The following is a 26,571-nucleotide window of genomic DNA, read 5'->3' as shown; positions in this document are numbered from 1 at the left end:
GAGAATGGCTGACCAGTCCCTCCAGATGCTTGCATTTGTTAATGACTTAAATTGTCAACAGGCTTCAATATCTGAATTTGTCTGACTTACGACGTTTGCTTCTTTGCCTGCTTTCTTCTCCCCACGCCCCGCCCCCTCCAAAATCAGCCAGTCTTCCAGGGAAACGAAAGCAGCCTCTCACGTCCTTCAGATGACCTGGAGTTACAAAGAGCTACGGAGCGTTTTGCAGAAGGAAGGCTGGAACAAATCCCATTTCCAGGTGAAGGCGACTGCAGAGGTCTGCTTGAGAGCTATTGGAGCAAATGGGGTTGGGGAGGCGAAAAGCGAGCTTAGTGGTTGCATGAGTTTGGGAAGGGAAAGCTCAATGGGATTAATGTGGGGGTTGTAAGAGGTTGCAAGTGGAGCAAGCAGGAACACAGATCTAATAAATAACATTTGTGAAAGCAACGTGGTAGCCAAATAAAGCACCACACCGCTGCAAATTAAATGTTGTCAAGGAATTCCACTCAATATTGATCCAGAGCAGAACTCCAGTGTATAGTTAGCAGAGTAAAAACTTAAACACGTTGCAGGATTCTCCCCAAAACAGACTAGAGGCAATTAATATCTCATCCAGCAGAGCTTTACTGCTACTGAAGTACAAATGAGCATAGTGGTCACAAATCCAATACATTCAGGATTGGCACTGTCCATAAGAAATCCAGATGCGGCGTACTTTAATTTACAATAATTTACAATAAGACTTGGGGCGCGGGTGGTGCTGTGGGTTAAACCACAGAGCCTAGGACTTGCTGATCAGAATCGCACGGTTCGAATCCCCGCAACGGGGTGAGCTCCCGTTGCTCGGTCCCAGCTCCTGCCAACCTAGCAGTTCGAAAGCATGTCAAAAGTGCAAGTAGATAACTAGGTACCACTCCAGCAGGAAGGTAAATGGTGTTTCCATGTGCTGCTCTAGTTCACCAGAAGCGGCTTAGTCATGCTGGCCACATGACCCGGAAGCTGTACGCCGGCTCCCTCGGCCAATAAAGCGAGATGAGCGCCGCAACCCCAGAGTCGGCCACAACTGGACCTAATGGTCAGGGGTCCCTTTATCTTTACCTTTGCAATAAGACTTAACCAGGCAACCGACAAAAGTCATCGCAAGGCCATAGTCAAACCACGCAAGAAAGGGGGTGGGTGGGCTGGGAGATCCCGCGAAATGGAGGCAAACAAGGAGAATGCTTCCCCGGCCGTGCCACGATTTAAACAGGCGTAGCCACACCCCCGGGCAAACCCGATTGGCTGGCCTGGGGCGTGACATGGCCGGGGATCGTGAAGACATGGGCGGCGTTCCTCCGCCCCCTCCAGGGTCACTGCGAGGACCCAGATTCCCACTCGCAAAGCAGCCCCTCCTAAAAAGGGGAGCTGACTTCACCTGCCAGGAAAGTAAAATAGCAGCGTTGTCACACTTCCGTCCCCCCACCCCACCCCAGTAAGACCATAAAGCACACAAGCTGGAAAAATGAGCTCTCAGCATGCCGACTTATTGCTGACTACCGCCGTACTTAAAATAGGAAGTAGGACGCAGATTGGTTTTGTTGGAATGAGCGTTTCATGATAACTTTCTGAAGCGGGTTTTGCTTTCCGCTCTGTTCCCTGCGAAGCTGCTGACTCTGGCGTTTTCCTTTCTTTCCAGTCTGCGTCTGCGACTCCTAAGGGATCCAAAGGCACCTCGTGCAAGTCTGGCTATGACGACAGCACCCTGCCTCTCGTGGATAAAAGTCAAGGTCTGTGCTCATCCCAGAGTCTTGAGCTCTTCTAAGCAGTCGTGTGAAGATGAGAAGATACTGGGGATCAGGCTGGACGCGATGCCAAACATTCATTCTAACGTGTTTATTCAATAAATATATATTCCACCTTTCCTCCCAAGGAGTTCAAGGTGGCACAACAACCCTGCGGAGTAGGTTAGGCTGAGATACTGGCCTCATTTAAAGCAATAACATGCCACTTTAAACAGTCACAGCTCACCACAAAGAATCCTGGGAAGTTTGCCTGGCGCCCTCATTATACACCTTTAGGCGCCAAGCAAAAACGTTCCTTTTTAACCAGGCCTTTGGTTGATTTGATTGACATCCTATGTATGCCATTTTAAAATGTAGGGGTTTTTTGGGGGGGGGGTTATTGTGTTGCTGTTTTTGTTATGTACTGAAGTTCTCACCCTGGGCCAGCAGGGGGGATACTGTAGATAGTTTTCACTCAGGTCCACATATGCAAATAAGGGATTGAAAGTGACGTTCAGTGACTGGATAGTTACAGAAATTTGTTACAGTTGTGTTGTAGTGGAGCTCTATATAAGCAGGCTGGCTGAACCCTTCAGTTCAGTTCTGTTCTGGCCCGTGAATAAACAAGAGCTGTTTGAAGAATCGCTGTGTCATCTGATATGTTCACCCACAACTTAACAATTTTTATTTTGATTATATATTTTGTGGCTTTATATTTTGATTTTGTTCTGTGAACCGCCCTGAGACCTTCAGGTTTAGGGCAGTATATAAATTCATTATTATTATTATTATTATTATTATTATTATTATTATTATTATTTGCCTCACGGAGCTACAATTTTCAGAGTGGTTTAATGGTCAGTCCCTTACCCCAGGGAACTCTGGGAATTGTAGCTCTGTGAGGAGACTGGGGCAGGGTGGGAGAGCTCCTAACTACTCTCAGGAACTCTAACAAACTATATGGAGTTATTTGCGGAATCCGTGACAGTTTAAAGAGTATAATAGTGCTTTAAATGTAAATAGTGCTAAGAATTGCTAGGAAGCCCTTGTTCTCCTCTCAGAGCTACAATTCCCAGAGTTCCCTGGGAAGAGGGATTGATAGTTAAGCCGCTCTGAGAGAATAGGCATCTCCTAACAAACTACAGCTCCCAGGATTCTTTGGGAGAAGGCATGGCTTTTTAAAGTGGTATCATGGTGCTGCCTCACCAGAGTGGGGCATACTCTGGTTATCTCCCACTTGGACTACTGCAATGTGCTCCACATGGGACTACCTTTGAAGGTGACCCAGAAACTACAACTAATCCAGAATGTGGCAGCTAGACTGGTGACTGGGAGTGGCCACCAGGACCATATACCACAGGTCCTGAAAGACCTCCATTGGCTCCTAGGATGCTTCCGAGCACAATTCAAACTGTTGGTGCTGACCTTTAAAGCCCTAAATGGCCCTGGCCCAGTATACGTGAAGGAGCGTCTCCACCCCCATCGCTCAGCCCGGACACTGAAGTCCAGCTCCAAGGGCCTTCTGGCAGTTCCCTCACTGCAAGAAGTGAGGTTACAGGGAACCAGGCAGAGGACCTTCTCGGTAGTGGCACCCACCCTGTGGAACGTTCTCCCATCAGATGTCAAGGAAATGAACCACTATCTGACTTTTAGAAGACATCTGAAGGCAACCCTGTTTAGGGGAGTTTTAAATGTTCGATGTTTTATTGCTTTTTTATTCTTATTAATATTCTGTTGGGAGCCGCCCTGAGTGGCTGGGGAAACCAAATGGATGGGGTATAAATAATAAATTATTATTATTATTACTCTAAGTGGGTTGGAAGTCACCAGCCTGTAAACATTTGCTTTTAGCACACGCTCCCTCCACTCAGAAAATTCTAGCCTCCTTCCCTCTCCCTGCAGATTGTGAGGCCTGGTCCGCCTCTCCAATAGACCAACTAGTTTCTATTCTTCTCTCCTGTAGATAATGAGAAGACTGGAAGTCGGGATATGATTCCTATGGATGAACTCGGGCCAGGTAAACACAGTTACGAATCAACCTCTTCTGCCTTTTTTCCATAGTGAAGCCTTTCCCTCACAAGGGAGATCAGCTTCTCAAGAATAAGTGCTTTCAGGCGTCTGAACTTGACATTTAGAGCTGATTTTTTTTCTTTCCAAAATATCAATAGCATTTTTAAGTGTGTGTGTTTGTAAAAATGTAAAGAGGCAGGTAGAAATATAGATATGTAGGTGTGGGCAGCTAGTCTAATTTTATGTGGCCCTCAAGAATAGGGATGGGTGAACCTGACAATCATGGTTTCTCTCAGTTTTTCAGTTTACTAATCTTAGGTTCAGTTCCCCATTTCCAACATCAGTTTGTGCTTTTGCGTTTCTTTAAAGAGAGTCAGCACTTCAGTGTGAAGTTCTCCTGATATGCAAATTACTACATGCATTTTTGTCTAATATACATATTTTTTGCAAGCAATTTTCCATAAGATACTGCGTTTTTGTGTGTGTATGTATGTTGTTTTCACTAATGTTGTACACACATTAGTTCACTAATTTTGTACACACTTTACCTAGTGTATGAATTACTGTATTTTTCACTCTGTAAGACGCACCAGACCACAAGACGCACTTAGTTTTTGGAGGAGGAAAGCAAGAAAAAAAATATTCTGAATCTCAGAAGCCAGAACAGCAAGAGGGATCACTGCGCAGTGAAAGCAGCAATCGCTCTCGCTGTTCTGGCTTCTGGGATAGCTGCGCAGCCTGCATTCGCTCCATAAGACGCACACACATTTCCCCTTACTTTTTAGGAGGGAAAAGGTGAGTCTTATAGAGCAAAAAATACGGTACTTGGTTGGAGAACTGCATAGCAAAATTCAGAGAAACACCCATTTCAAAGGAGGACTGTGTTTCAGTTTGCATATTGTTCCAGGAAGTGCAAATTAGGTAGATTTGCCTTTCAGTGCAACTGAATTTGAACTGAATACAATTTCTCCTCCATCCCTACCCTTGGCCTAACTTCAGAAATGGCCTGGAAGCAAACTATCCTTTCCTTAGCTGCCCACTGGGCTTGGGAAGAAGAGTGAGACGAAAGGCTATCAGATAAAGTGTGTGAGAGAAATGGGGACGGGGGTGTCAGAAAGAGAAAGAGGCGTTAGAGTGGCAGAATGAGAAGGGAGAAGATTTTGGGTACCACCACTTTGGAATCTGGCTCCACTCACCGCTCGCTTCAGCCCCACCCTTAATTGGCAAGTGAAAACGGCCCTCCACAGGAAAAAGAAACATCTACTTGTCAAAATTAAAAATTAAAAAATAGTCCAGTAGCACCTTAGAGACCAACTAAGTTTAGGTATAGGGGACGCAGGTGGCGCTGTGGGTTAAACCACAGAGCCTAGGACTTGCCGATCAGAAGGTCAGCGCTTTGAATCCCCGCGACGGGGTGAGCTCCCGTTGCTCGGTCCCAGCTCCTGCCAGCCTAGCAGTTCGAAAGCACGTCAAAGTGCAAGTAGATAAATAGGTACCACTCCGGCGGGAAGGTAAACGGCTCTGGTTCGCCAGAAGTGGCTTAGTCATGCTGGCCACATGACCCAGAAGATATACGCCAGCTCCCTCGGCCAATAAAGCAAGATGAGCGCCGCAACCCCAGAGTCGGTCATGACTGGACCTAATGGTCAGGGGTCCCTTTACCTTTACCTAAGTTTAGGTATAAGCTTTTGTGTGCATGCACACTTCTTCAGACTGTTTTTTAATTTCTAATTTCGACTGCGTCAGACCAACACAGCTACCTACCTGAACCAACTTGTCAGTAAAGTATGATTATTTAATTGCATTTTCTGGTAATCTTCTCTTATGGTCTCTTGCTCCAGCTTGTGGAGAATCACAAGTTTGAAAGATCTCAATGATACAGCATCATTCTAGAGGCATTTTGGGAATCGCTGGGGTGGGGGCATTGAGAAGGAAACAGGGTTGTACAGGAATCCTGCAAAAGAAAAAGATGAAGCAGATGAGTTAAGGGGCAATTGTGGGGGCTGCTTTCAAGTGTAATTCAGAGGGATTATATATATATATATATATATTAATAAACAAAATAAGCCAGAGAAAAAGAGCGTAAAGAAAAATACTTTTACAGCAGGTTGAAATCAGCATGTGGTTGGATATCATCACTGAGTAGTTAACTTGGTTAAGTTCCCTGAATTAGTTCATTCCAAACGATGTTCATTCCAAATGATGACCACTGATTGTGGTGTTCAAACGGAGCCCCCGGTCATCTCACGGACTATTGACCCGTACACCACTAATCCGCTGCCACCAGCCAGGTCCTCCTTGGTAAAATCACTTCAGTCTCAGTCAGCTTTTCAATTCATAAAGAAGAGTGTATTTTATTTCAGACTTAAAACAAAACTATTACAGCATTCCAAACAGTTTTCCTCTTTACTTTCTTATTCTTATGTTCCTCTCTCTATCTCTGCTACCTCCCCACACTCAAGGACCAACTGCCCTAACTGTCTCTCTATTACCAACTGCCTTTCCCAACCAGCCAACCCACTCAAACCAACCAACTACCCACCCACCACTCCCAACTAACTAACTCCCAGAACTCCTCCCAGAACTCCTTTATAGACCCACTGACTCCACCCCCCTAGTCCTGTCTGTGCAACCTATTTAACTATTTCCTCTCCAGCACTCTCTCATACATGATAACGTCACACTGATGTTTACTGCAGATAACGCTATGCTAAAGGATATGGCTCCATTTACAGCTGGTTCCTATGTTTTAAGTCTGCGCTGATAAAATCCTCATCTTAAGAGTTTTGGATTTGCATCTGGAATAAAAAGCATTTAAAAATAAATAAATGTTAGATCCAGCTTTCTCATCTATGAGAGGGAAGGTTGCGTGCGTTTTTAAAAACCAAGTACAGCTCCTCTTGAAACCTAAAACTGTAACAACAGGAAGGAAAAAGATTCTGTTGTGATGCTTTTCATATACCTCACTTCAAACCTTCCAGCCAGCGTGAATAAGCTGTGAATATGTTTCTTGCTTAAGGGAAAGCTCCGATATACATCCTCTTGGTGGGAAGAGATTCACTTCAAATGAGAGCGCACTGCAGGGTGACCATGTATTAACCAGCCTGGCAGTGTAAAGCTGAGGATCAGAAGCTACTTTGTTGGAACACATTAGTTATGTGCCCAGAGTAAAAAGGGTTTTCCATCGATCGGCATGCATTGTGAATTTAAGGAAGACGGGGGTGTAGAGGGAAACTGGATCTCAAATGCAGGCAACGGCAGATGGTAGGATTAAGAACGCCATCATAGACCTATTAGATGAGGCTGATGGACCAAGCTAATGGCCCGTCCTGTTCAGCATCCCATTCTCACAGTGGCCAACCAAATACCTGTAGAAAAGCCTGCAAGTTGTGAGAATGTTCATGGATGCAGGAGAGGATATATTGTCTGATAATAGCCTTTCCAACTTGTGTTAACAAGTTCACAATTTAGCAGAGTAACATTCCCCTGTTTAAACTTGGAGCGGATGCGTTTGCTGAGGCTCGCTAAAGCCTCTATAATAACTGTTCTGGTATTTTCCCCTTATTCCCTCATAAAAGATAAGACACGACACAGTCTTCTATAAAAGTATAAAAAGGTTTTCTCACACATCATTCTGTTCACAATAGGATCCCAGAAGGCAGACTTAGCTTAGAAAAGTAACATATACCTAGAAACTATCTCATACGAAGACAGTCCCTTTGTCCTCTCTTGGCTGGAAGCCAAGAGGGCATCTTTGGCTAAGCAGATGTTGCTTCTTCGATGCATGTTGTCAAAAGAGAGAGATGGCTGCCCTGCCCTGTGCTTTTGTCGTTACCTGCACAGGTGAGGCCACACCCACCTCTAGTCACATGCAGAGGAAGTCTGTCCCAGCCCAGAAGGAAACAGGAAGTTTACCTGCTGGCTGGACAAACATTCCTCCCCATGTGAAAACTTGTTCACTCTAGGAATGTTGTACTTGACTGCTCTTGTGTTTCACATCCCACACAAGCTGGGCATGAGGGCAACAGCACTCTGCCCATCTGCAATTCTCAGCAACTGGTATCCAGAAACACTATGCCTCTGACAGTGGAGGGGGCACATAGCCTACATTGACAGCCTTGTCCTCTGTGAAATTGTCTAATCTTCTAAAGCCGTCTAAGTTGGTGGCAGCCACTGCCTCTATCAAGCTTGAGGTGGCATATGTGGTTTTCCATCTCCCCATTTTATCCTCTCCTCCCTGAGCAGAGGAGCAGCCTGAGCTCCTCATCTGCATCTTCCTTAGGGTAGTGTGAGGGGTTGTGACAGGTATTTGTGGAGGTGGTCCTTCAGGAGAGGGGCTAGAGACCCGTTTCCTAGGAGGTCTTCACCTCTGAAAGTTAGGGGTGTCTGAAGCAGGGCTGCCAGTGGACATCTGAATAGCCTGGCAGGTTTGTGGGGTGGCAGGGAATCCTCCATTATGCCCAAGTGCTCAGATAGCATAAGAACATAAGGATGACAATTGCTACCCTTTGAAAAGACCTTGCAGGTGTTCACCTGACATCATGGGATCAAATAATAATAATAATAATTTATTATTTATAACCCCCCCCCCATCTGGCTGAGTTACCCAGCCACTCTGGGCGGCTTCCAATCGAGTGTTAAAAACAATACAGCATTAAATATTAGAAGGGCTGCCTTCAGATGTCTTTTACAGATAGGATAGCTGCTTATGACTCCCAGGCTGCACACCTGGTCCTTCAGGGGGCACAGTTACCCCATTCAGGACCAGGGAATCCCCCACATCCGCCTGCCCCCTGTCCCCCATAAACAGTACTTCTGCCTTGTCACGATTCAACCTCAATCTGTTAGCCGCCATCCATCCTCCAACCGCCTCCAGGCAGTCACACAGGACCTTCACTGCCTTCACTGGTTCTGATTTAAAAGAGAGGTAGAGTTGGGTGTTATCTGCGTACTGATGAACACCCAGCCCAAACCCCCTGATGATCTCTCCCAGCGGCTTCATATAGAGATTAAAAAGCATGGGGGAGAGGACGGGTCCCTGAGGCACCCCACAAGTGAGAGCCCAGGGGTCTGAACACTCATCCAGCAGAACTAGGAAACAGCTCCAAAGGGTGTGGCAGCACTTTTAAACAATAAACTTGCACCTAAATTAAGAATAGCAGGAGGAACCAGACAGACACACATTTGTGGGGTAATGATGGAATTCTAGTTTGTTTGCAAATAATCTAGATAACAAAAGACAGGTCCTTGAAGTCTACTCTTAATATACAGACATTATAATATTTTAGTTTCATTGGACATTACATTTCTGCAATCCAGGGAGAAGATTTTCTTTTCAGCTAAGGCAAAGTACCTTGTCGATTCATTATGGGTTTTATGTTTTTATTCTATAATTTTGCTGCATTGTTTGGGGCAATTTGTTCTAATGTATCTAGAGAAATATTTTTTAAAAAAATAAAAGAAAAATACCTACAGATGCTAAGCAGTGGAACGACGTCTTTGTATGTGCGTGTGACCATGTGTGCTAGTTTTGGGATGGGGTGAAGGTTTGTATCCAGTGTGATGTTGTTTTTGAAACAGTGGAACGGGCACCCGTTTAATGCCATGCTGCCATTGATGCCGCAGATTCCTTTATGGCCTTCTGTCATTCCTCTGCAGATGGCTACTCAACCATCGATCACCGGGAGAAAGAGCGAAAATACAAAGCCAACGACAACATGGGGGACGCGTCAGAGAAAGAACCACTAAAAGTAAGCTGTGTTCTTCTGAGTTGCACATCAGGCATTTGCAATGCCCCCCACCTTTTAATGGAGTTTTGTGGGCCAATGTAGGGCAGAAATAATTTGAATTGTTCTATATAGAGGTGCAGACCTCCCCTTTGAATATCCCCAGCCGTCATGGCTCTGATAATTTGAATGCAAGTTTATTCGAATGTAAATCACGGCTATAGGGCTTTACAGCTGCCACACTTGGGCCAGTCCGACCATATGTCTTTGTTCCTGGTACCAGCATATATCCCACTCAGGAAACGGGCTCCCACAATATTAAAATCTGTTAAAATCTGGCCTGAAGGTGCTATTCACCAGCTGCAGGACTGTTTTGAGAGAACTAATTGGGATATTTTCGATCGTTCAGACCTGGAGGAGCACACGGCGGCAGTTCTGTGCTATATCAATCACTGCACAGACACTGTCACAGTAAACAAATCCATCCGGTTTTATCCCAATCAGAAACCCTGGATGAATAGAGAGGTCCAGGGCCTGTTGCGGGAAAGGAACAGGGCTTTCAGGTCAGGCGAGGTGCAGCTTTACAGTGTGGCAAGAGCAAACTTGAAGAGGGGTATTCGACAGGCAAAACGGGATTATAGGCTGAGGATTGAGGATAATTTAAGGAGCAACAACACAAGACAGATGTGGCAGGGGATTCAGCACATTACCAACTACAAACCTAACCTTGGTGCTGTCGACGGTGACCCTTTGCTGGCGGAGGAGCTTAACCTCTTCTTTGCTCGCTTCGAGAAGGAGCCACCTGAGACGCCGGTATTACAGCCACCAGCCCTTAGGGGCCCCTCATTCACGGTAGAGGAGCATGAGGTGAGAAAGGTATTGAGGATGGTGAATCCGAGGAAGGCGGCTGGACCTGATGGCATCACTGGAAAGGTGTTGAAGGGCTGTGCGGATCAGCTGGCGAGGGTCTTTACTAAGATCTTCAACAAGTCCTTACACCAGTCTATTGTCCCACCCTGCCTGAAGTCGTCAACTATTGTCCCTCTGCCCAAAAAATCCACAATCAGTAGTTTGAACGACTACAGACCAGTTGCACTGACTCCAATCATCATGAAGTGTTTTGAGAAACTGGTGCGCCGTCATATTATTTCCTGTCTTCCATCAACTTTTGACAACTACCAGTTTGCATACAGGGCAAATAGATCCACAGAGGACGCTATCACCACCACTCTCCATGCTGCTCTGTCCCATCTGGAGCAGCCGGGGAGTTATGTGAGGCTGCTGTTTGTGGATTTTAGCTCAGCTTTTAACACTATTCTCCCCCATAGACTGGTGTCCAAGCTAGAGGCGATTGGACTCTCCAACTCCACCTGTCTCTGGGTTTTGGATTTTTTGTCAGAACGTTCTCAGAGGGTTAGAGTAGGGTCACATATGTCCACAGCCCTTAGCCTTAACACCGGCTCACCACAGGGTTGTGTGTTGAGTCCCCTGCTCTATGCTCTCTATACGTATGACTGTACAGCCATCTATTCCAGCAACAAAATCATCAAGTTTGCTGATGACACTACGGTGGTAGGGCTCATTTCAGGAGGGGATGAGTCCGCCTATCGGGACGAGGTGGAGCGGCTCTGTGTTTGGTGTGGAGAGAACAATCTGGCTCTTAATACGGCTAAGACCAAGGAATTAGTGGTGGATTACAGGAAAAAAAAGGCGGACATTCAGCCCTTGCATATCAATGGGGAACGGGTGGAGAGGGTGGCGGAATTCAGGTTTTTGGGAGTAACTATCGATCAGGGCATGACTTGGAGCGCAAATACCACTGCTCTGGTGAAGAAGGCCCAGCAGAGAATTTATTTCCTCAGACTTTTAAAGAAGAACAATCTGAGTGAGAGACTGCTGGTGTCCTTCTACCGAGGCTCCATAGAGAGCATTCTTACATACTGTATTTGTGCTTGGTTCTCCAGTTGTACAGCTAGGGAGAGGAAGGTGCTCCAGAAGGTCATAACCACAGCACAAAGGATTATTGGTCAACCTCTCCCATCCTTGGAAGAATTGTACGGTTCCCGTTGTCTTAGGAAAGCAAACAACATCCTGCAGGATTCATCTCACCCGGGATACAGTCTGTTTGCACTACTGCCGTCTGGCAGGAGATATAGAAACATCAAGTCAAGGACAAATAGACTGAAAAACAGTTTCTACCCGAGAGCTGTGGCCCTTTTGAATGCTGTAACTCGATAGTGTGACTTGGGAGATTGATGGGTGTGGGTGTGGGTGTGGCTGGAATGTGGTTTGTGGGTTGTTGTTGTTGTTTTGCTTTTGTTGTTTTTAAGGGATGGCATCCAATTTCGTTGCACTTGTGCAATGTTGCACGTGTGTAATGACAATAAAGAATCTATCTATCTATCTATCTATCTATCTATAATACCATCTGCTCTTCTACGGAGGAGAAGATACTAGGCCTCACCTCCTTGCCTTTGGCCTCTGTGTTGCTACCGCTGGTGCCTACGGTTTTCACTAGCACTGAAGATCAGGGAACCTGTTGTATTCATTAGCAGTGAAGACCAGAGAATCCACTGTATTTGTTGGTAGTGAAGATTGGAGAATCTGTCGTTCCCCTCTATGGTGTTCCCAACCCTCGTACAAGACACTGTGCTTCCTAGAAGCTGGATTTTCTCCTGTGGAAATTTTGATATAAAGAATGGGCGTAAAATGAAACCTTAGGTTGAGACCTCAGTGTTGGCCCACCCTCCACACCACCTGCCCAGCCTGTTGGGATGGCAAGGGGAATTCCTGTGGGCCACTGTCTCTCAAGGACCTCTGCTTCCCTTACTCTCTTAGAATGACCCTTCATCCTTGTGGTTCTATGAAGAAGGGAGTGTGTCCCCTCGCTCCACATCCTGAGGCCATTTCTTTCACAGGAAGTTTGAGTGGAGGAGAAAGAGCTCTTGGGGCAAGGCATTTCTGAGAAAAGCTAAGACCGAGACTCGGGGTGACAGCAGCAGCCATGTTTGACGGGGTCCTGGGCAAAGTGTGTCCTAGCGAGCCCCTTCCTCTTTTGGTTTTGCCTGGCATCACTAGTTTCTAAGACTGGGTGGCGGAGGGCCAGTCTTTTAGTGTCCCTGGGAGACATTTCCTCCACAAGAGGCATTGTGTGGAGTTAAAATGGCAGCTGGACTCAGCCACCTGGTTCTGCTCAGACCACTGAGTTGGAGAATAAAAGCAAAGGGCGGACCTCAGTGGTGGGCCCTGCCAGGATTTTTGGAGCCAGTGGTGCCATCGGGGCAGGAATTTGGGGACTAAGGAGCCAAATGAGCAGGAGAATCCCTCAAATGAAGCGCTGCATGAAGTAACACATATGACCGTCTAAAGAGAGCTCAGGATACCCCTAAGACAAGGGTGGGAGACCTCAGGTCCCAGGGGCCAAATGTGGTCCTCCACACCTCTCTGTTTGGCCTTCAAAACTCTCCTCAGAACACATCCCCCAGGCCACACCCCTCACTGATCCCCCCCCACCCAAATGTTTTTTTCCTGACTGGAAGGCGTTCTTGAACTCTGGCAATGCCTCTTGCATGGCTGGATGGAGGACAGAGAGGAGTGTGGGTAGAAACTAGCCCATTGCATAAAGAGAAAATTTACATTTGTTGCTCCTCCCACTTTTGCCTCTGGCTCCACCCACCACTGACTGACATGCGGCCCTCAGAGGTTTGCCCAGAATGGAATGCAGTCATTGGGCTGAAGAAGGTGAAATTTACATTCATTGCTCCCACCCAGTGAGAGTCCTGAGGTCCAGATAGAAATACATGGAGGGCCGCATTGAGCTCCAGGGCGTGAGATTCCCTGCCCCTGATTTAGCAGCTCCTTACATATAAGGCACACATGGTTTGCTTTTGTTCTTTGTTCTGTTGCTTTCAGTTCCTCCATTTGGAAACCAACCCCAACCTTAAAGTCTATAGCTGTGCAGGAGACTTTGTCCTGAGAATAGTCACTGCCAGTACCTCTGCTCCCTTGTGGTTTCCGTGGTGAGAAGAACTGGAAATGCGTGCGAGTGTCTGTGCAAAACTAGGCGAAGTTGACTCCGCAGGCTTGTGCTCAGATATAATCTGGTTTCCCATCCATCCAACTTACTGGTGGACATGGAACATGGAACCATCACGTGCTGTGGATTCCACAACACTTATTCCCTATGTTATGGGTTCCAGTGTCCCTGGGAAGTGATAGAGCATCTACTTGCTACCAGAGAAGCCAGGGACCGCACCTGGGACCTTCTGCATGCCGAGCAGGTGTCCCTAACACTGACCAGCAACAAATCAATATGGCTTCTGCCTTCGAAAATCTCCCTTTATCTGGGCCCTCGGTCCTCTCCCAATATGTCAAGCTGCGCTCATCATCTTCTCTCTTTTTTTGTCCTTACGGTTTTGTAGTTAGCATCCTGTCTTGGGGAACTTTGTATCATTCAAGTTGCAAGGGTTGTTTCAGCTCAGCAATTTTGTCAGGGACTTTTTAATTTTCATCCGCCCGCCTCGTTAGGGTAATCCCTCGTCTTCCCAGACACACTCCCAGTGGCAACTCCAATAAGCCACTTGCTTTATTTAGCTGTGCTTGCGAGCCTTAAAGCTGTGGTGTGATCGCAAGACCCACTGCCCTCTTGACCCGCTGCTCTGCTTTCCATATGAAGTTCCACCGGGCAGCACTGTTAGTGGGTGAAGATTACAGCTGTGCGTGGATTAAGAGACTTCAGTGACCCTTAGAGCTGGTCGTGCCCCAAGGACACAATTGTCGTTGATACCCATTTGGCCTGACTGCGATTTTCTCCTAAGCCTGTCCTTGGCCAGGAAAGGGGACTTACCGTATTTTTCGCTCTGTAAGATGCACCAGACCACAAGACGCTCCTAGTTTTTGGAGGAGGAAAATAAGAAAAAAAATATTCTGACTCTCAGAAGCCAGAACAGCAAGAGGGATCGTTGCGCAGTGAAAGCAGCAATCCCTCTTGCTGTTCTGGCTTCTGGGACAGCTGCGCAGCCTGCATTCGCTCCATAAGACGCACACACATTTCCCCTTACATTTTAGGAGGGAAAAAGTGAGTCTTATAGAGCAAAAAATACGGTACTAGCTATCCCCTTTTGGCCCTGGAGAGCAGCACACAGATCGCACCTGCCTTTTGTGTCAGGAGCACAAAAGATAGGAGAGGAGAGGATTTTTTTGCAGAGCTTTCTCACCCCGTGCCATTGAGTGAAGGTGGTGTCTTGACTGAGCTGTAGGCAGAAACCTGCGGCAAATCAGCCCCTGAGAACCAAGAGCCAGGAAGCAAAGCGAGCACTCGGGTCTGAAGAGTGAGTCAGAACTAAAGGACAAACCGAGAGGCAAGGTTCCAAGCTGCAAGTGAGAAGTCAGGACACCAGAGCAGCGTCCAAATGACTTCTCATTCTCCAACCTGCTTGTGGGTAGAGGAATCGGGAAGGTGTAACCACTTGACTGAATTTCTCGAGGGGAAGGAAAAGTTCTCCGACAGTTTCTCAGAGAGGTGGACCTCACTATTAGCAGCAGCACATGTTCCTGCTCTCTGTCGACATGCAGAGGGCCAGGAGGCCAGCTGATAAGCCCCAGCTGTGCCGTTTCCTTCCATCGGCCCGTGCTCCGACATACATCAACGACCCGAGCTTCAAAAGCCAGGGCACGCTATTAGCAGAATGTACTGCGCACCCAGAATAGGCATGAGGCTTGTGAAGTCATGCTACAGATTTATTAATCATAAATCAGAACAAAGAAACATGTTGTCTCTCTCTCATGTCGTCTCAGAGAGAACAGCAAAAGCAAAAGCTATACATACACAAATGGCAGTTCCCAGCATACTGTGCTGGAATGTAAACAGACATGTGACATGCAATAATTCCACACGTCTGTTCCTTAAGGTGGAACGGAATTCTCTACACTCTCCTCCCCCCTACAGGTATGTGTGTGTTAGAGCCACATTGCTCCATGGGCTGTATACCGTAGAACAGGCATGCCCAACAGGTAGATTGTGATCTACCGGGAGATCTGCGGTAGATCATTGACTCCCCCCAAAGAAGGTGAACAACTGTGGCTCCCCTAAAAAAAGCTCAACATTTTACCTCCTCCCTGAAAAAACTCAACAACTTTGACCTGAACCCCCAAAAAGGGAGTAGATCACTGCCAGTTTTTAACTCTGTGAGTAGATCCCAGTCTCTTGGAAGTTGGCCACCCCTGCTGTAGAACAAGAAGAAGGCACATGATTCTAACAATGCAGTCCTAGGCATATCTACCCATTGAGTTTAATGGGACTTATTTTCCAGCTAAGCATGTATGGCTAGTCCTGTCTGCTGTCTGCTGAGCAGCAGCCATTGGGTACCACAAATCAATACACAGAGTCATCCTCTGAGCTAAACTGGGCGTGATGCAGGATATCGATGAAATGGCCTGGTGGATGTTGTTTTTACTTTGAATGCAGCTGTGGGTGTTCTGAATTTTATCAGAGTAGTAGCCACGGGGTGGTTAATCCTTCCTTTGTGGGCTATCTTTCCAATCAAAATCTCCTCCTTTCCCCTCCCTGCAAGTGCTTTCTCAACTACAAGGGGAAAGATACTGGTTCTAGGCATATTTCTCCCTGAAAGGAGAAAAGATGCTCAGGAGAGGAGCAGCCGGCAGCTGAAGGATTAAGCACTTGTGCTCCAATCAAATTCAGAGCCTCCACAACTGCTATTTAAAAAAATAATAATTTAAAAAAATAGAAAACATGCAGCAAGTGTCACTGCTTTGTTTTATCTATTTATGCAAAAAGAATTTGATTTTCTAACAACGAGAACAGTCATAAAACATTAGAAAGCAGTAGAAGTGTGAAAGCTCCCCAATCTTATTCCTGCAAATTGAGTATCCAAATGTTGCAGGTGCCGAAATGTCTCTGCCTTTGTGGAAGTTGAAACATGTAAGCCAGTGCTTCATCTTGGGCTGCTGGGGGTGTGCCATGTGCCATTGCTTGATGTCTTAAGCTAATAAGGCGTTAGACTTCTGGTAGGTCTCTGTATTTTCTCTAAGGAAGCCGTTCTTCACCCCAAAATGCCAAGGAGCTCAGCTGGTTCGTAGGGGTGCTGGGTGAGGTCCTTCTGCTGCTCACTACTCAGCAAGTTCTGCTTTGTATTCTTCAAAAGTGTTTGCCGAAGATGTGAAGTTCTGTTCATATTAGGAAAGCAAAATATACACAAGCCGGATATTTTGGCTTCCCTGCTCTCTCTCTCTCGGTTCAAGTACATGCTTTTCCTTTTTGATCTCAGGCTCAAACATGAATCAACACAAAACATGGATCAAGGAAGGAGAATGAAATTTTCTTCTAATGCCTTTCCCAAGTTCACCTTATTTCTTATCTGTTCCCTGACTCAGCCTTCCTATAGAAAGGTTCATTCCCCCCCACTTCTAGGTAATGTGGACAGGCTGTGTTACTTTGCTACACTCTGAGCAAGCCAGTAGCAGCCACTGTTGGAATGCAAAGCAATACATCATTGGGGAGGACCTGTGGCCCAGAGGCAGAGCCGCAACACTAGCTCCTGGACAGCAGACTTGCTGCTGCTTACCGGGAAGAGAAGGGGGCAAAGCAGTGGGGAGGTTGCCGCAGTGTTTACACACTGGCAGGATTGCCAGATTGGCTCTGCTGATGTGCTTGCACTGTGTTAACCTCCCTGCCACTTTGCCACAACTCCCCTGCTGGGAAGCTAACACTCTGTCCTAATCCCGCCCTGGGCAAGTCACTTCCACTGGGTAGCCCTCCAGATGTTGTTGTACTCCAACTCCCGTCTGCTTCAGCCAGCATGGAGTGATGGGAGTTGTCGCCCAGCAATTTCTTACGGGGCAGGGTACAGATTCCCTACCCCTGCAATGCAATATCCTCCTCTCCTCCAAAGGCAAGGTGTGTGTTGATCTCCAGTGCTTGCAGTTGATTGGCTCCGCTGCTGGGAGATCCACTTGTCGTGAGCTGCAATTACATTGATGCATCCAGCACTGTCTGCCTAGCGCTCACGGCTGTTGTTACTGGAGTTTGGAATGAAGCATGCTTTTTACTGATTCTGTCTCTCTCCCTGTTTCTCTGTCTCTCTCGTTTTCTTTTCTGCACTAATGCTACCTTGCAAACCTTTTGAACTGGCAAGTTTGTTTGTCTGTTTGATTAATCTGCTCTGTTTTGCCTTTTTAACGCCTCACCCTGTCTGCTGCAGAATGACACAAATAGGAAAACCATTAACAGGAGTAACAGGGCTTCGGTGACTCTGGTGGATGCCCGTGACCCTAAACCCCAGCCTGTTGACTCCTGGGTCTAATTTGCATGCATGGTAGGTCCTTTTCACGGTAATTGGTGCTCGTGATTAACTTTTCTTGTTTGCGCATGGTGTCGCATCGCTGTGTGTTCTCTCTGCCCGCCTGGCTCCTTTGCAGGCAGAAGCAGATAGGAAATTGCTTTCAGTGTGTTCTGTTTAATATATATTTCACTCATCACTGTTTGATAAAATGCTGCAATGCACTGCTGGTGGAGTCCATTGTAACCCATACGAAATGTACGTGAAGCTAAGCAACTGGTCGCAAAACTCCCCGCCATCTGCTTTTGAAACAGAAATTCTTGATAAAAATTTCCTGAAAAGGAGGTGAATTGGTGTTCTTATATATGGAGCCAGAATACTTCCAGTTCTCTGTGTATTTTCACTTTTATTAGCAGCCTGATGTTGAGGGTCTTCTTCAGTGCCTTCAAGGATTTGGTGATCAGTCCACTACCACAAAACTGAGAGGGGAGAGGTGGCCACGTAACAGCTGAGATCAAAATGGATCCCCATGTCCCATGGACAGAAGAGGCAGCCCTTAGTATCCCGAGCCAAAATTGCAGGAGCTCTGCTTACCATACCCTGAGTGAAGCTCAAAACCACTCCCAGATCAACAAGCTTGATCCAAGGCAATCTGGAGCAAGTGGATGCCTTCTCCTGGAAAACAGGCACAGTCTTCTGACTCCTAGCCCTTTAGACCAGGCTTCCTCAACCTCGGCCCTCCAGATGTTTTGAGACTACAATTCCCATCATCCCTGGCCACTGGTCCTGCTAGCTAGGGATCATGGGAGTTGTAGTCCCAAAACTACAAGGGCCGAGTTTGAGAAAGGCAGCTTTAGACAATGGCTCATTGTGCTCTTGCCTGATCTGGTTACTGGCCAGTCCAACCACAGATCAACAGTTCCATTTCTTGCTGCAATCCCAACCTGATAGGCTCACTTTTTCTTCCACGCTTGCTTGCTTTCTTCTTCCACATTGATTTCTCACAGATATTCTCTCTCAGCTGCTCTAGCCGCAGCTGGTCTGTGGTACAGTCATACCCTTGACCCAAGTTTGGCTTCCATTTTAGAATTTGCAACGGTTTGTCAGCTATGGCGTTGTGTGTAAGCAGTGTGAACCTCATTGTTCTGACTGTTGAGCAATGAAACAGTGCTTTGCAGCCCTGGTAGCCAGCACAACTTGGGTCTTCCTGTCTCCAAGGTCTCAATAGGCAAGAACCTAAGCTCTGTTCCAGTGGTTCAAGAAACATCTGTCAGGAACACAAGGGGATGCTGTAATGGGCAGCATCGTGGCAGCTGGCTTCACCCCTCCATGTTGAAAATAATAATAATAATAATAATAATAATAATAATAATAATAATAATATACCCACACATCTGGCTGGGTTTCCCCAGCCACTCTGGGCAGCTTCCAACAAAACATTAAAAACATGATAAAACATCAAACATTAAAAACTTCCCTAAACAGGGTTGCCTTCAGATGTCGTCTAAAACTCAGATGGTTGTTTATTTCCTTGACATCTGATGGGAGGGTGTTCCACAGGGCGGGTGCCACCACTGAGAAGGCCCTCTGCCTGGTTCCCTGCAACCTCGCAGTGAGGGAACTGCCAGAAGGCCCTCGAAGCTGGACCTCCATGTCTGGGCTGAACGATGGGGGTGGAGACGCTCCTTCAGGAAAGCTAGGGTTGCTGCTTGCATACTGTCAAAAGAGAGGGCGCAGATTAACATGAAATGCCCAGATGCTAATTTATGTGTATAGATGGGAAGTTTGGAAAGAATTGCTATAATTCAAACACTAAATTCCTCCCCACTGTAGAGCAGGAAGACTGTGATCCAGCTGAGCTTTGTGCCTGCTTAGTTTGCTGTCCAGGTGCTAACAGCTGGCAGGTAACCTCAGGGTTCTGCTGTTAACGTATCTTGTTAACGTATTCATCTTTAAACTGGACTTGGAGCAAGTAGCCCTTTGAATAGCTGCATCCTCCAAATAAAGGATTGTGCTCTGGAAAAAAAGGGGGGAGATACAGGCAGCCTGCTGAAAGCTCAACTACACTGGTACCTTGGTATTCAAATGGCTTAGCTGTTGAACAAATTGGCTCCCGAACGCCGCAAACCCAGAATTACAGTAAGTGTTCCTGTTTGCAAACATTTTTTAGAAGCCAAACATCCGACGCGGCTTCCGATTGAATGCAGGAAGCTCCTACAGCCAATCAGAAGCTGCACCTTGGTTTTTGAACGGTTTCGGGAGTCGAACGGACTCCTGGAACGGATTAAGTTCGAGAACCAAGGTACCACTGTATACGCACAGGTACACTGTTCAGGCATTTAGTTGAAAACGTATAGGCCAGGGCAGAGGTTGTCACCCGGGCGCCAGCAGCTTCCACAATGCTTTCCCCTCGGTGGGACGGTTTCACACACCCAAAAAGGAGTTGCTTGCTGAAGTATGGTCAGCAGGAAAAGATTTTGTGGCCACCATGAGCTCTCTTGGTGGCATCCTTTCTCTTCACAAGAGGGTCACTTGAGTGGCCGTGATGGAGCAAGGATATGAATTTAAGCTGCGTCTTTGTGAGTGCAATCACTTCAAATCCCACTATCTGCTCCTTTGTGTGGGGGTGCTTGCTGGTTCCTGTCAAGCCTAGTCGAGGTCTAGTCAAAAATTTAAAAAAATTAAAAATCCTGTTGAGGCCTTGTTGAGGCCTAGTTTAAAAGAATCCCTGCTGAGACCAAGTCTAAAAGAAATTCCTGTCAAGGCCTAGTTACTTCTTCTCTTTTTTCCCTGCTCTCCAAGAAGGAAAAGAAACCAGGAGCATTTTATATCTCCATTTTATCCGCTCCCTCAGGCAGGCAAGAGTTTGGGAGAAACAAGATGGTTCTTCTGAGAGCTCAGCACAGCTAGTAGTTACTAAAGGACTGAGCTACGAACCAGGAAATCCCTTGTTTGAATCTCGCCACTTCCAAGCTCGCTAGACGGCCTTAGGCCAGCCACTCTTTCTGACCTACTTTACAGGGTTGTCAAGTAAAAGAAAAAAAATATTGACCTGCTTTACAGGGCTGCAGTATAGATCGCAGCAAGTGAATGGATGTGCCGTTCTTTGGATGCTGCATTAAAGCACAACTTAAATGCTAAATATTATTAATGTTGCTGTGATTTATCCCCCTTGCCTCGTTCATTCTCTAAAGAAGGTTCCTTCCAGACATTGCTGGTCTGTAGCTCCCATCTTCCCTGACTGCTGGCCATGCTGGTTGAGGCTGGTGAGATTTAGAAGAACTAGAGGGCACCATGTTGGCAACCTTTGTTCTAAAGAAAGGACCTGTTTCAAACCCCAAAGTGTGTTATAGCTGGGGTTATTTAAGGATTTTTGCAGAGGGGCTGCTCTACGCAGTTCTGCTCCAACTATGTAGCTTACCCTGTGGCAGAGTTTTGCCTATTCCTTCCTCTCTTCTGTTCCTTTAGAATACAGTGGAACCTCAGGTTACGTTACCCTTGGGTAACGTAACTTCAGGTTGCAAAAGCGGCAAACCTGGAAGTGTTTCACCTCTTGCGCATGCGCAGAAGTGGTCTCTCCGGTTGCAAAAACTTCGGGATACGGCCGGACCTCCGGAACGGATCCCGTTCGCAACTGGAGGTACCACTGAAATATGTTACCTTCCAGGTAGGGTTGGGTGTTCTCCTTCCTGTTCACCTCAATAGGAGCGGAGACTTTTCAAGTTTCCCAGTCAAGATCGCCAAAGAAAAAGCCCCTGTAGTTCCCACCATCTCATCTGTCACAAACTCCCTACCCTGACTCAGGGCTGGCCCAAGACATTTTGCTACCTGAGGCGAACCACAAAATGGCGCACCAAGGAAGGACGTGTGAGCGAAGATCTACACCAGGAACAAGGGCGGAATGAAGATCTACATTGGGAACACGGGTGGGAGTCATATCTACCTTACCCAACGATTGAAGTGGGAATCAAAGGCCGTTGTGGGAGCGAAAGGGCCCCTCTCTGAATGATGCTAAGTGGGTGCAGAGCCCAGGAGACCCCAGAGGGAAGCCCCTGCCATTTCCTCCCTAGGGGTGGGGAGGAGACCAGCAGCACCTCCTATTCACCAAGAGGCCATTGTAGAGGTGGCATGGCGGAGTGGGTGGGGGCAGCAGATCCACGTGGCAGATCTGCCACACACACACCCCTTGGTGGATCCTTGGTGGCAGATCCAGCCTCCAAGGAGTGCATCACAATTGTAGCAGCAGCAGCAGATGTGTTCCTTGGAGGCCAGATCTGCTGCCCTTGTGGATTCTGCCACCCGAGGCGCTTTTCTCACCTTGCCCCTTGCATGGGCTAGCCCTGACGCTGAGCACCCACCCACCCCCAAAAAAACTTGAAAGAGAGGTAGCCCCTGTGCCAATGCAGTCAAACCTCGGTTGTCGAACATAATCCGTTCCAGAAGACCATTCGACTTCCGAAATGTTTGACAACCGAAAACTGAAAGCAGAAGCCTCGATACAATAGGGAAACTCAAGACAGAAGCCGCGTAGCACATTCAGCTTCCAAAAATTGTTCAAAAACTGAAGATTAATGAATGTTAGAATGATGTTGGAATGAATTCATGTGATTTTACAAAGATTTGGAAAAAACAGACTGTTAATTGGTGAAAGGAGGGAAAGTAAATTTATATTAATATCAAGATAAATTTACAGGACAAAAATTTGAAAAGAGGGAAAGGATTTGCTGAAATGGATAACTGACTTAGAATACAAAAAAGGGAGGTGTGAGGAGGTCAGGGAAATAAGCTAATGAAAGAAAACAAATGGGAAGATTTGCTGTATTTTTTCTTGATTTTTCTTTTTGTTTAATGGATTTTAATTCTTTGTTCTTTCTTTTTCATCTTTCCTTTTTCCTTTTTGTATTTCATCTTTTTTTGTTTAAAATGATGGGGTTTTTTAATTTTTCTCTTTGTACCTTTAAAAACTTTAATAAATATTATATATATATATATATATATATATATATATATATATAAATGTTCAAAAACTGGAGCAGTTAATTCCAAGGTCCCGGCATCCGGGAGCTGAAATGTTCGACTACAGAGGCGTTTGAGAACCGAGGTTTGACTGTACCTTGTTTTAATTTTCTTCCTTAATTTCAGCTGCTTTTAGAATAAAACCTATTTGGAGTTTGTGGCGCGTCCCTTCCCCGTTACCCCTATTAATTAACTCTTGCTTTTCTTTTTTTAGGGCTAAAGTCCCGCCGCTTTTTTTGTTATTGTTATTATTATTTTTCCTCAACTAAAAAAGAAGAAGAAGAAGAAGAAGACGACAACTCAACAAACAGGATCTCATTAATTAACCATCACTGCCATTCAGATATGGAAAAGCCTTGGCGCTTGCGTCGGTGGAACCAACCAACCAGGCTGCAGATTCTCTATGGGGCAGGGACAGGGCGACGGACCATCAGCCAATCCCAGAGCAGCATGCCTTACAGCAGGGACCGTTCTGCTTTTTAAGAACCAATCACATTCCCGCCCTACATCTCCCTGCCCTTTCAAACTTCCGCACAGAAAGGCGCAAGACAATTTCTCCAAGCTTATGTCAGACAGGTTTGGTTCTTAGCTGACTCTTCTATGTGGATGGTGCCAAGTTATGAGTTGAAGGTCATGAGATGGGTAAGGAGAAGAAGAATGAGAAGTTTTTTAAAAAAGAGAAAGAATTCACACGTGGAAAGAGAAAGTGCAGAATATTCGGAGTATATCTTAGGTATAGTCATAAAAAAAAAACCTTAGCACTTTTTCCTTTCTTTTTGAACTGTGATTTTTTTAAAGCAAGTTTTTTTTTGTGGCCTGTTGTTGAGGTTTTTATTCTTTGATCCAATGGAAATGCAGAATTGTGGAGCTGAGTTGGATGGATTTTGATGAAAGGAGAGAAAGAGTTGGGGGAAATCTTGGTGGACTGGCTTGGAAAGGTGGAAGCTGAAATTGACGTGGGCTGTATACTTTGCTTTTGAAGTAAATGATATCACACTGTGCTGCCTATATTATCATTAGTGTTCCATTCATCTGCCTTTTGACTTCTGTAATGGCTCTGTTTATACTTTCCAAACATATAAATGATTCATTCGAGGTTTTTGCTGTCCTCCTTCAGGGAAAAAAAAAGTGATAACGACATCCCCTGACCACAGAGACATGGTTGACTTTTTGTTGTTGCTGATGAGTGCTTCTTAATTTTCCAGTCTGCCGGTGTTGAGTTGACGGCAACATTGCGCTCCCCACCCCCCACCCCCAATAGATAGTATTTAAAACTTTTGGAAAAAGTGGAATCTTCCTTGCAAGGAAGATGTTTCAAATGCATCATAAACTTCATATATCTGTTCTCTTTTTTGCTGGTAAAATGTTAATAATCGCCACCCATTGCTGGATCTCATGTATGATTTTGGCTAAGCTATTAACAGAGTGCTTCAAAGGGAACTATAATATGTTTCGAGCCACCCATGTGTGGATAGATTAGTTTGTAATTAATTAGGGTTGTACACTCGAGGAACGACGACATCCTATTTATGAGCAAAGCCTTATTACCTAGGATCTTTGTTGTTATGGGTCTTTGGCGAGATGTTTGCCATTGGTGCATATTACCATATCCCTAGTCCCGTGCATTGTGTACAATGATGCTTTGTGCTTTAACCACATTAATTTCTTTCGGGTTTGGTCTGTTGTAGAGAGAAAGTGGAAGCAGAACCTTTAACCGTGCAGTGCTATGCACCCCCCTGAAAAGTAAGTCCCATTGAGGTCAATGTGTCTTACTCCTCAGAAATCAGGCATAGGATTGCAGTCTGAATCTTCAATTCCACTTACTCCTGCCTTCTTTCTCTCTCTCCCTTGTTGCTAAAATTAGTTGGTTGCCATATTCACTTAAATGATGTGATTGGAAAGCACTTTTTGTTTTTTTAAAAAATAATAATCCAGCAAATTTCATTGGGGGGGGGTCCTGCTGTTTCCTTTGTAATTTAAAATGAAGTTGGGGTTGGGTGGGTGGGGAGGGCAGGGGAGAGAATAAAATAAAAAAAATGCTGTATTAGTTAAACATCTAACTTTTTGTAAAAAATAAATAAATAATAGTAATAATAATAATAAAAATCCATAAAAAAGAAAGAAAGAAAGAAAAAGCAAGCATCAATAGCTTTGTATCTTCTGGAATATAAAGAAAATAAAATTTGACATGAATTACATATACAAATATATATCTCTATCTATATATTGTGCAGAAAATAGGTTGCCAAAACCGTGTGACATTTGTAGCAGGAAAGCATTTTGCAACAATTCAGGGAAAAGACTGGTGTCAGAAGCTATTTGGCAACTTGGCTGGTGCAGACACAAGCATGTACCTGCCCTTCTCTGCCCCCAGTCTCTCGCCCCCTAACCCATCACAGTCACATAACTGGGGTTACCTCTGAGTCTCTTTATGGAAACAGAGGCACATGGTGCCAGTGACCTATAGGAGGGAGGCCCATGCTGGCCCAAGATCTCTTTATTGGCCAAAGAACACATGACAGGTAGATCCCTCTTTGGATTCTAACTGGACCTCTTTGCCTCCGTGATCTAAACAGTGAAGAGTGGAACAGGATCAATATCTTTCTTGCTTCTAACAATGGTGCTCTTTTCATACTTCTACTCTTGATAAGTGAAGACCCTTTTAACCGGGCTGTACATTTTTATATCATCTATATACGAATCGTATGTAATTCCTCTTTTCTTTTTCTTTTTTGTATACAAAGGGTTTTTTGTTTTGTTTTGTGTTTTTTTAAAAAAGAAAAGAAAAGCTCGTCTGCAAGTTGTAACTAATTGAGTCTGCTGCTCTGTGGTTTTATTAGACCCCCCTGCAAGCGAATCGTCTCTGTCACCCTGGCTTCAGTCTATGCTCTGGTCCTGCCTTTTATTTACCAAAAGAAATGGGAGTCAAATTGCTACTTGGGGGGGTGGGAGGGTGGGATGGGGGTATAAATCTCCCCCATTTGTTAACTGGCATTTCTGATGATCATGTGGCTGCCCTTTTCCTGATGACTGTCCCAAAGATCTCTTGAGCCTTCCAGGAACATAGGAAACTGGTCCATCCAACTCAGAGGCAGCAGCTCTCTGAGGTTTCAGAGAAGGAGCCCCCTCCTAGCCCTACCTGGAGATGCTGGAGAATGAATCTGGGGCCTTCTGCACGCAAAGCAGGTGTTCTACCACTAAGCTGTGCCTCTTCAAATATTTTGAGGCAGAGAGATCCATAATCCGAAGGTCTAATTTCCACGGGGAGGTTAATATAGGCAGGAAGAAATGGCCAGGGAGGGGAAGGGGAAGATGACCGGCAACAGGGACGCCTGGAATGCGGAAGCAAGCAATGGATTGCGGAATGGAATGCAGAAGCAAGCAATTGGCACAAGCTTTCCCAGGGCTATGTGCTCAGTGGGTGAAATTGGGGGGGGGGGAGCAGAGCTACTAAGTTTTCATTAGCGAGAGGGAAAGCTTCATTCTTCTGCTCAGTCATGGTAGCTCATTGGACCTGCTACCTATGGATTGCAAAACCACAATAAATGGTACAGTGCAAGCAAATATTTGCATCCTTAATCTGCATAATTGATTTTGGCTGCCACATTTGGCTCTGTTCGCTATATATGTGTGTGTGTGTGTGTCTAATCACATATACCCCTCCTAGACATTTAATCCTTCTCAAGGGCTCTGGAGAGTTTCACTTCTACAAGGCACTTGGAGGATTAATAGCCTAGTTTTTGGAACCGTGATAAACTGCTT

General features: G+C 45.8%; 1 protein-coding gene and 1 long non-coding RNA gene across 45 annotated transcripts in view; one reads left to right on the top strand and one right to left on the bottom strand.

Annotated features, from left to right (window-relative positions):
* The window catches only part of LOC310751485, a 113,886-nt gene extending 101,364 nt beyond the window's left edge, over positions 1 to 12,522 (bottom strand). The window contains exons 1-3 of one of the 2 annotated variants that reach the window (XR_014542551.1): positions 11,961 to 12,522; positions 5,535 to 5,724; positions 1,711 to 1,797 (exon numbers count right to left, since the gene is read on the bottom strand). This is a non-coding gene — a long non-coding RNA (uncharacterized lncRNA). Of the gene's footprint in view, positions 1 to 1,710; positions 1,798 to 4,752; positions 5,725 to 11,960 lie in introns of those variants that run through there. The other variant, XR_014542550.1, reaches the window with a different exon arrangement.
* ARVCF (ARVCF delta catenin family member) overlaps positions 1 to 25,009 on the top strand; it is a 594,486-nt gene extending 569,477 nt beyond the window's left edge. For 22 of the 43 annotated variants that reach the window (XM_083589890.1, XM_083589879.1, XM_083589868.1 and 19 more), the window contains 6 exons: positions 148 to 259; positions 1,676 to 1,766; positions 3,724 to 3,777; positions 9,429 to 9,520; positions 17,716 to 17,829; positions 23,024 to 25,009. In XM_083589890.1, the coding sequence (XP_083446016.1) occupies positions 148 to 259; positions 1,676 to 1,766; positions 3,724 to 3,777; positions 9,429 to 9,520; positions 17,716 to 17,817 (451 nt within the window). In that variant the 3' untranslated portion in view covers positions 17,818 to 17,829; positions 23,024 to 25,009. The remainder of the gene's footprint in view (positions 1 to 147; positions 260 to 1,675; positions 1,767 to 3,723; positions 3,778 to 9,428; positions 9,521 to 17,715; positions 17,830 to 23,023) is intronic. The other 21 variants (XM_083589903.1, XM_083589899.1, XM_083589871.1 and 18 more) reach the window with 1 other exon arrangement.
* The last annotated feature ends 1,562 nt before the right edge of the window (positions 25,010 to 26,571 follow it).

This window comes from Podarcis filfolensis (genome assembly GCF_964270895.1).
Source record: "Podarcis filfolensis genome assembly, chromosome: 16".
In the NCBI taxonomy this organism is placed as follows: Eukaryota; Metazoa; Chordata; class Lepidosauria; order Squamata; family Lacertidae; genus Podarcis; species Podarcis filfolensis.
Note: the sequence above shows the minus strand (reverse complement) of the source record. Positions and strands in the feature narration are given on the sequence as shown.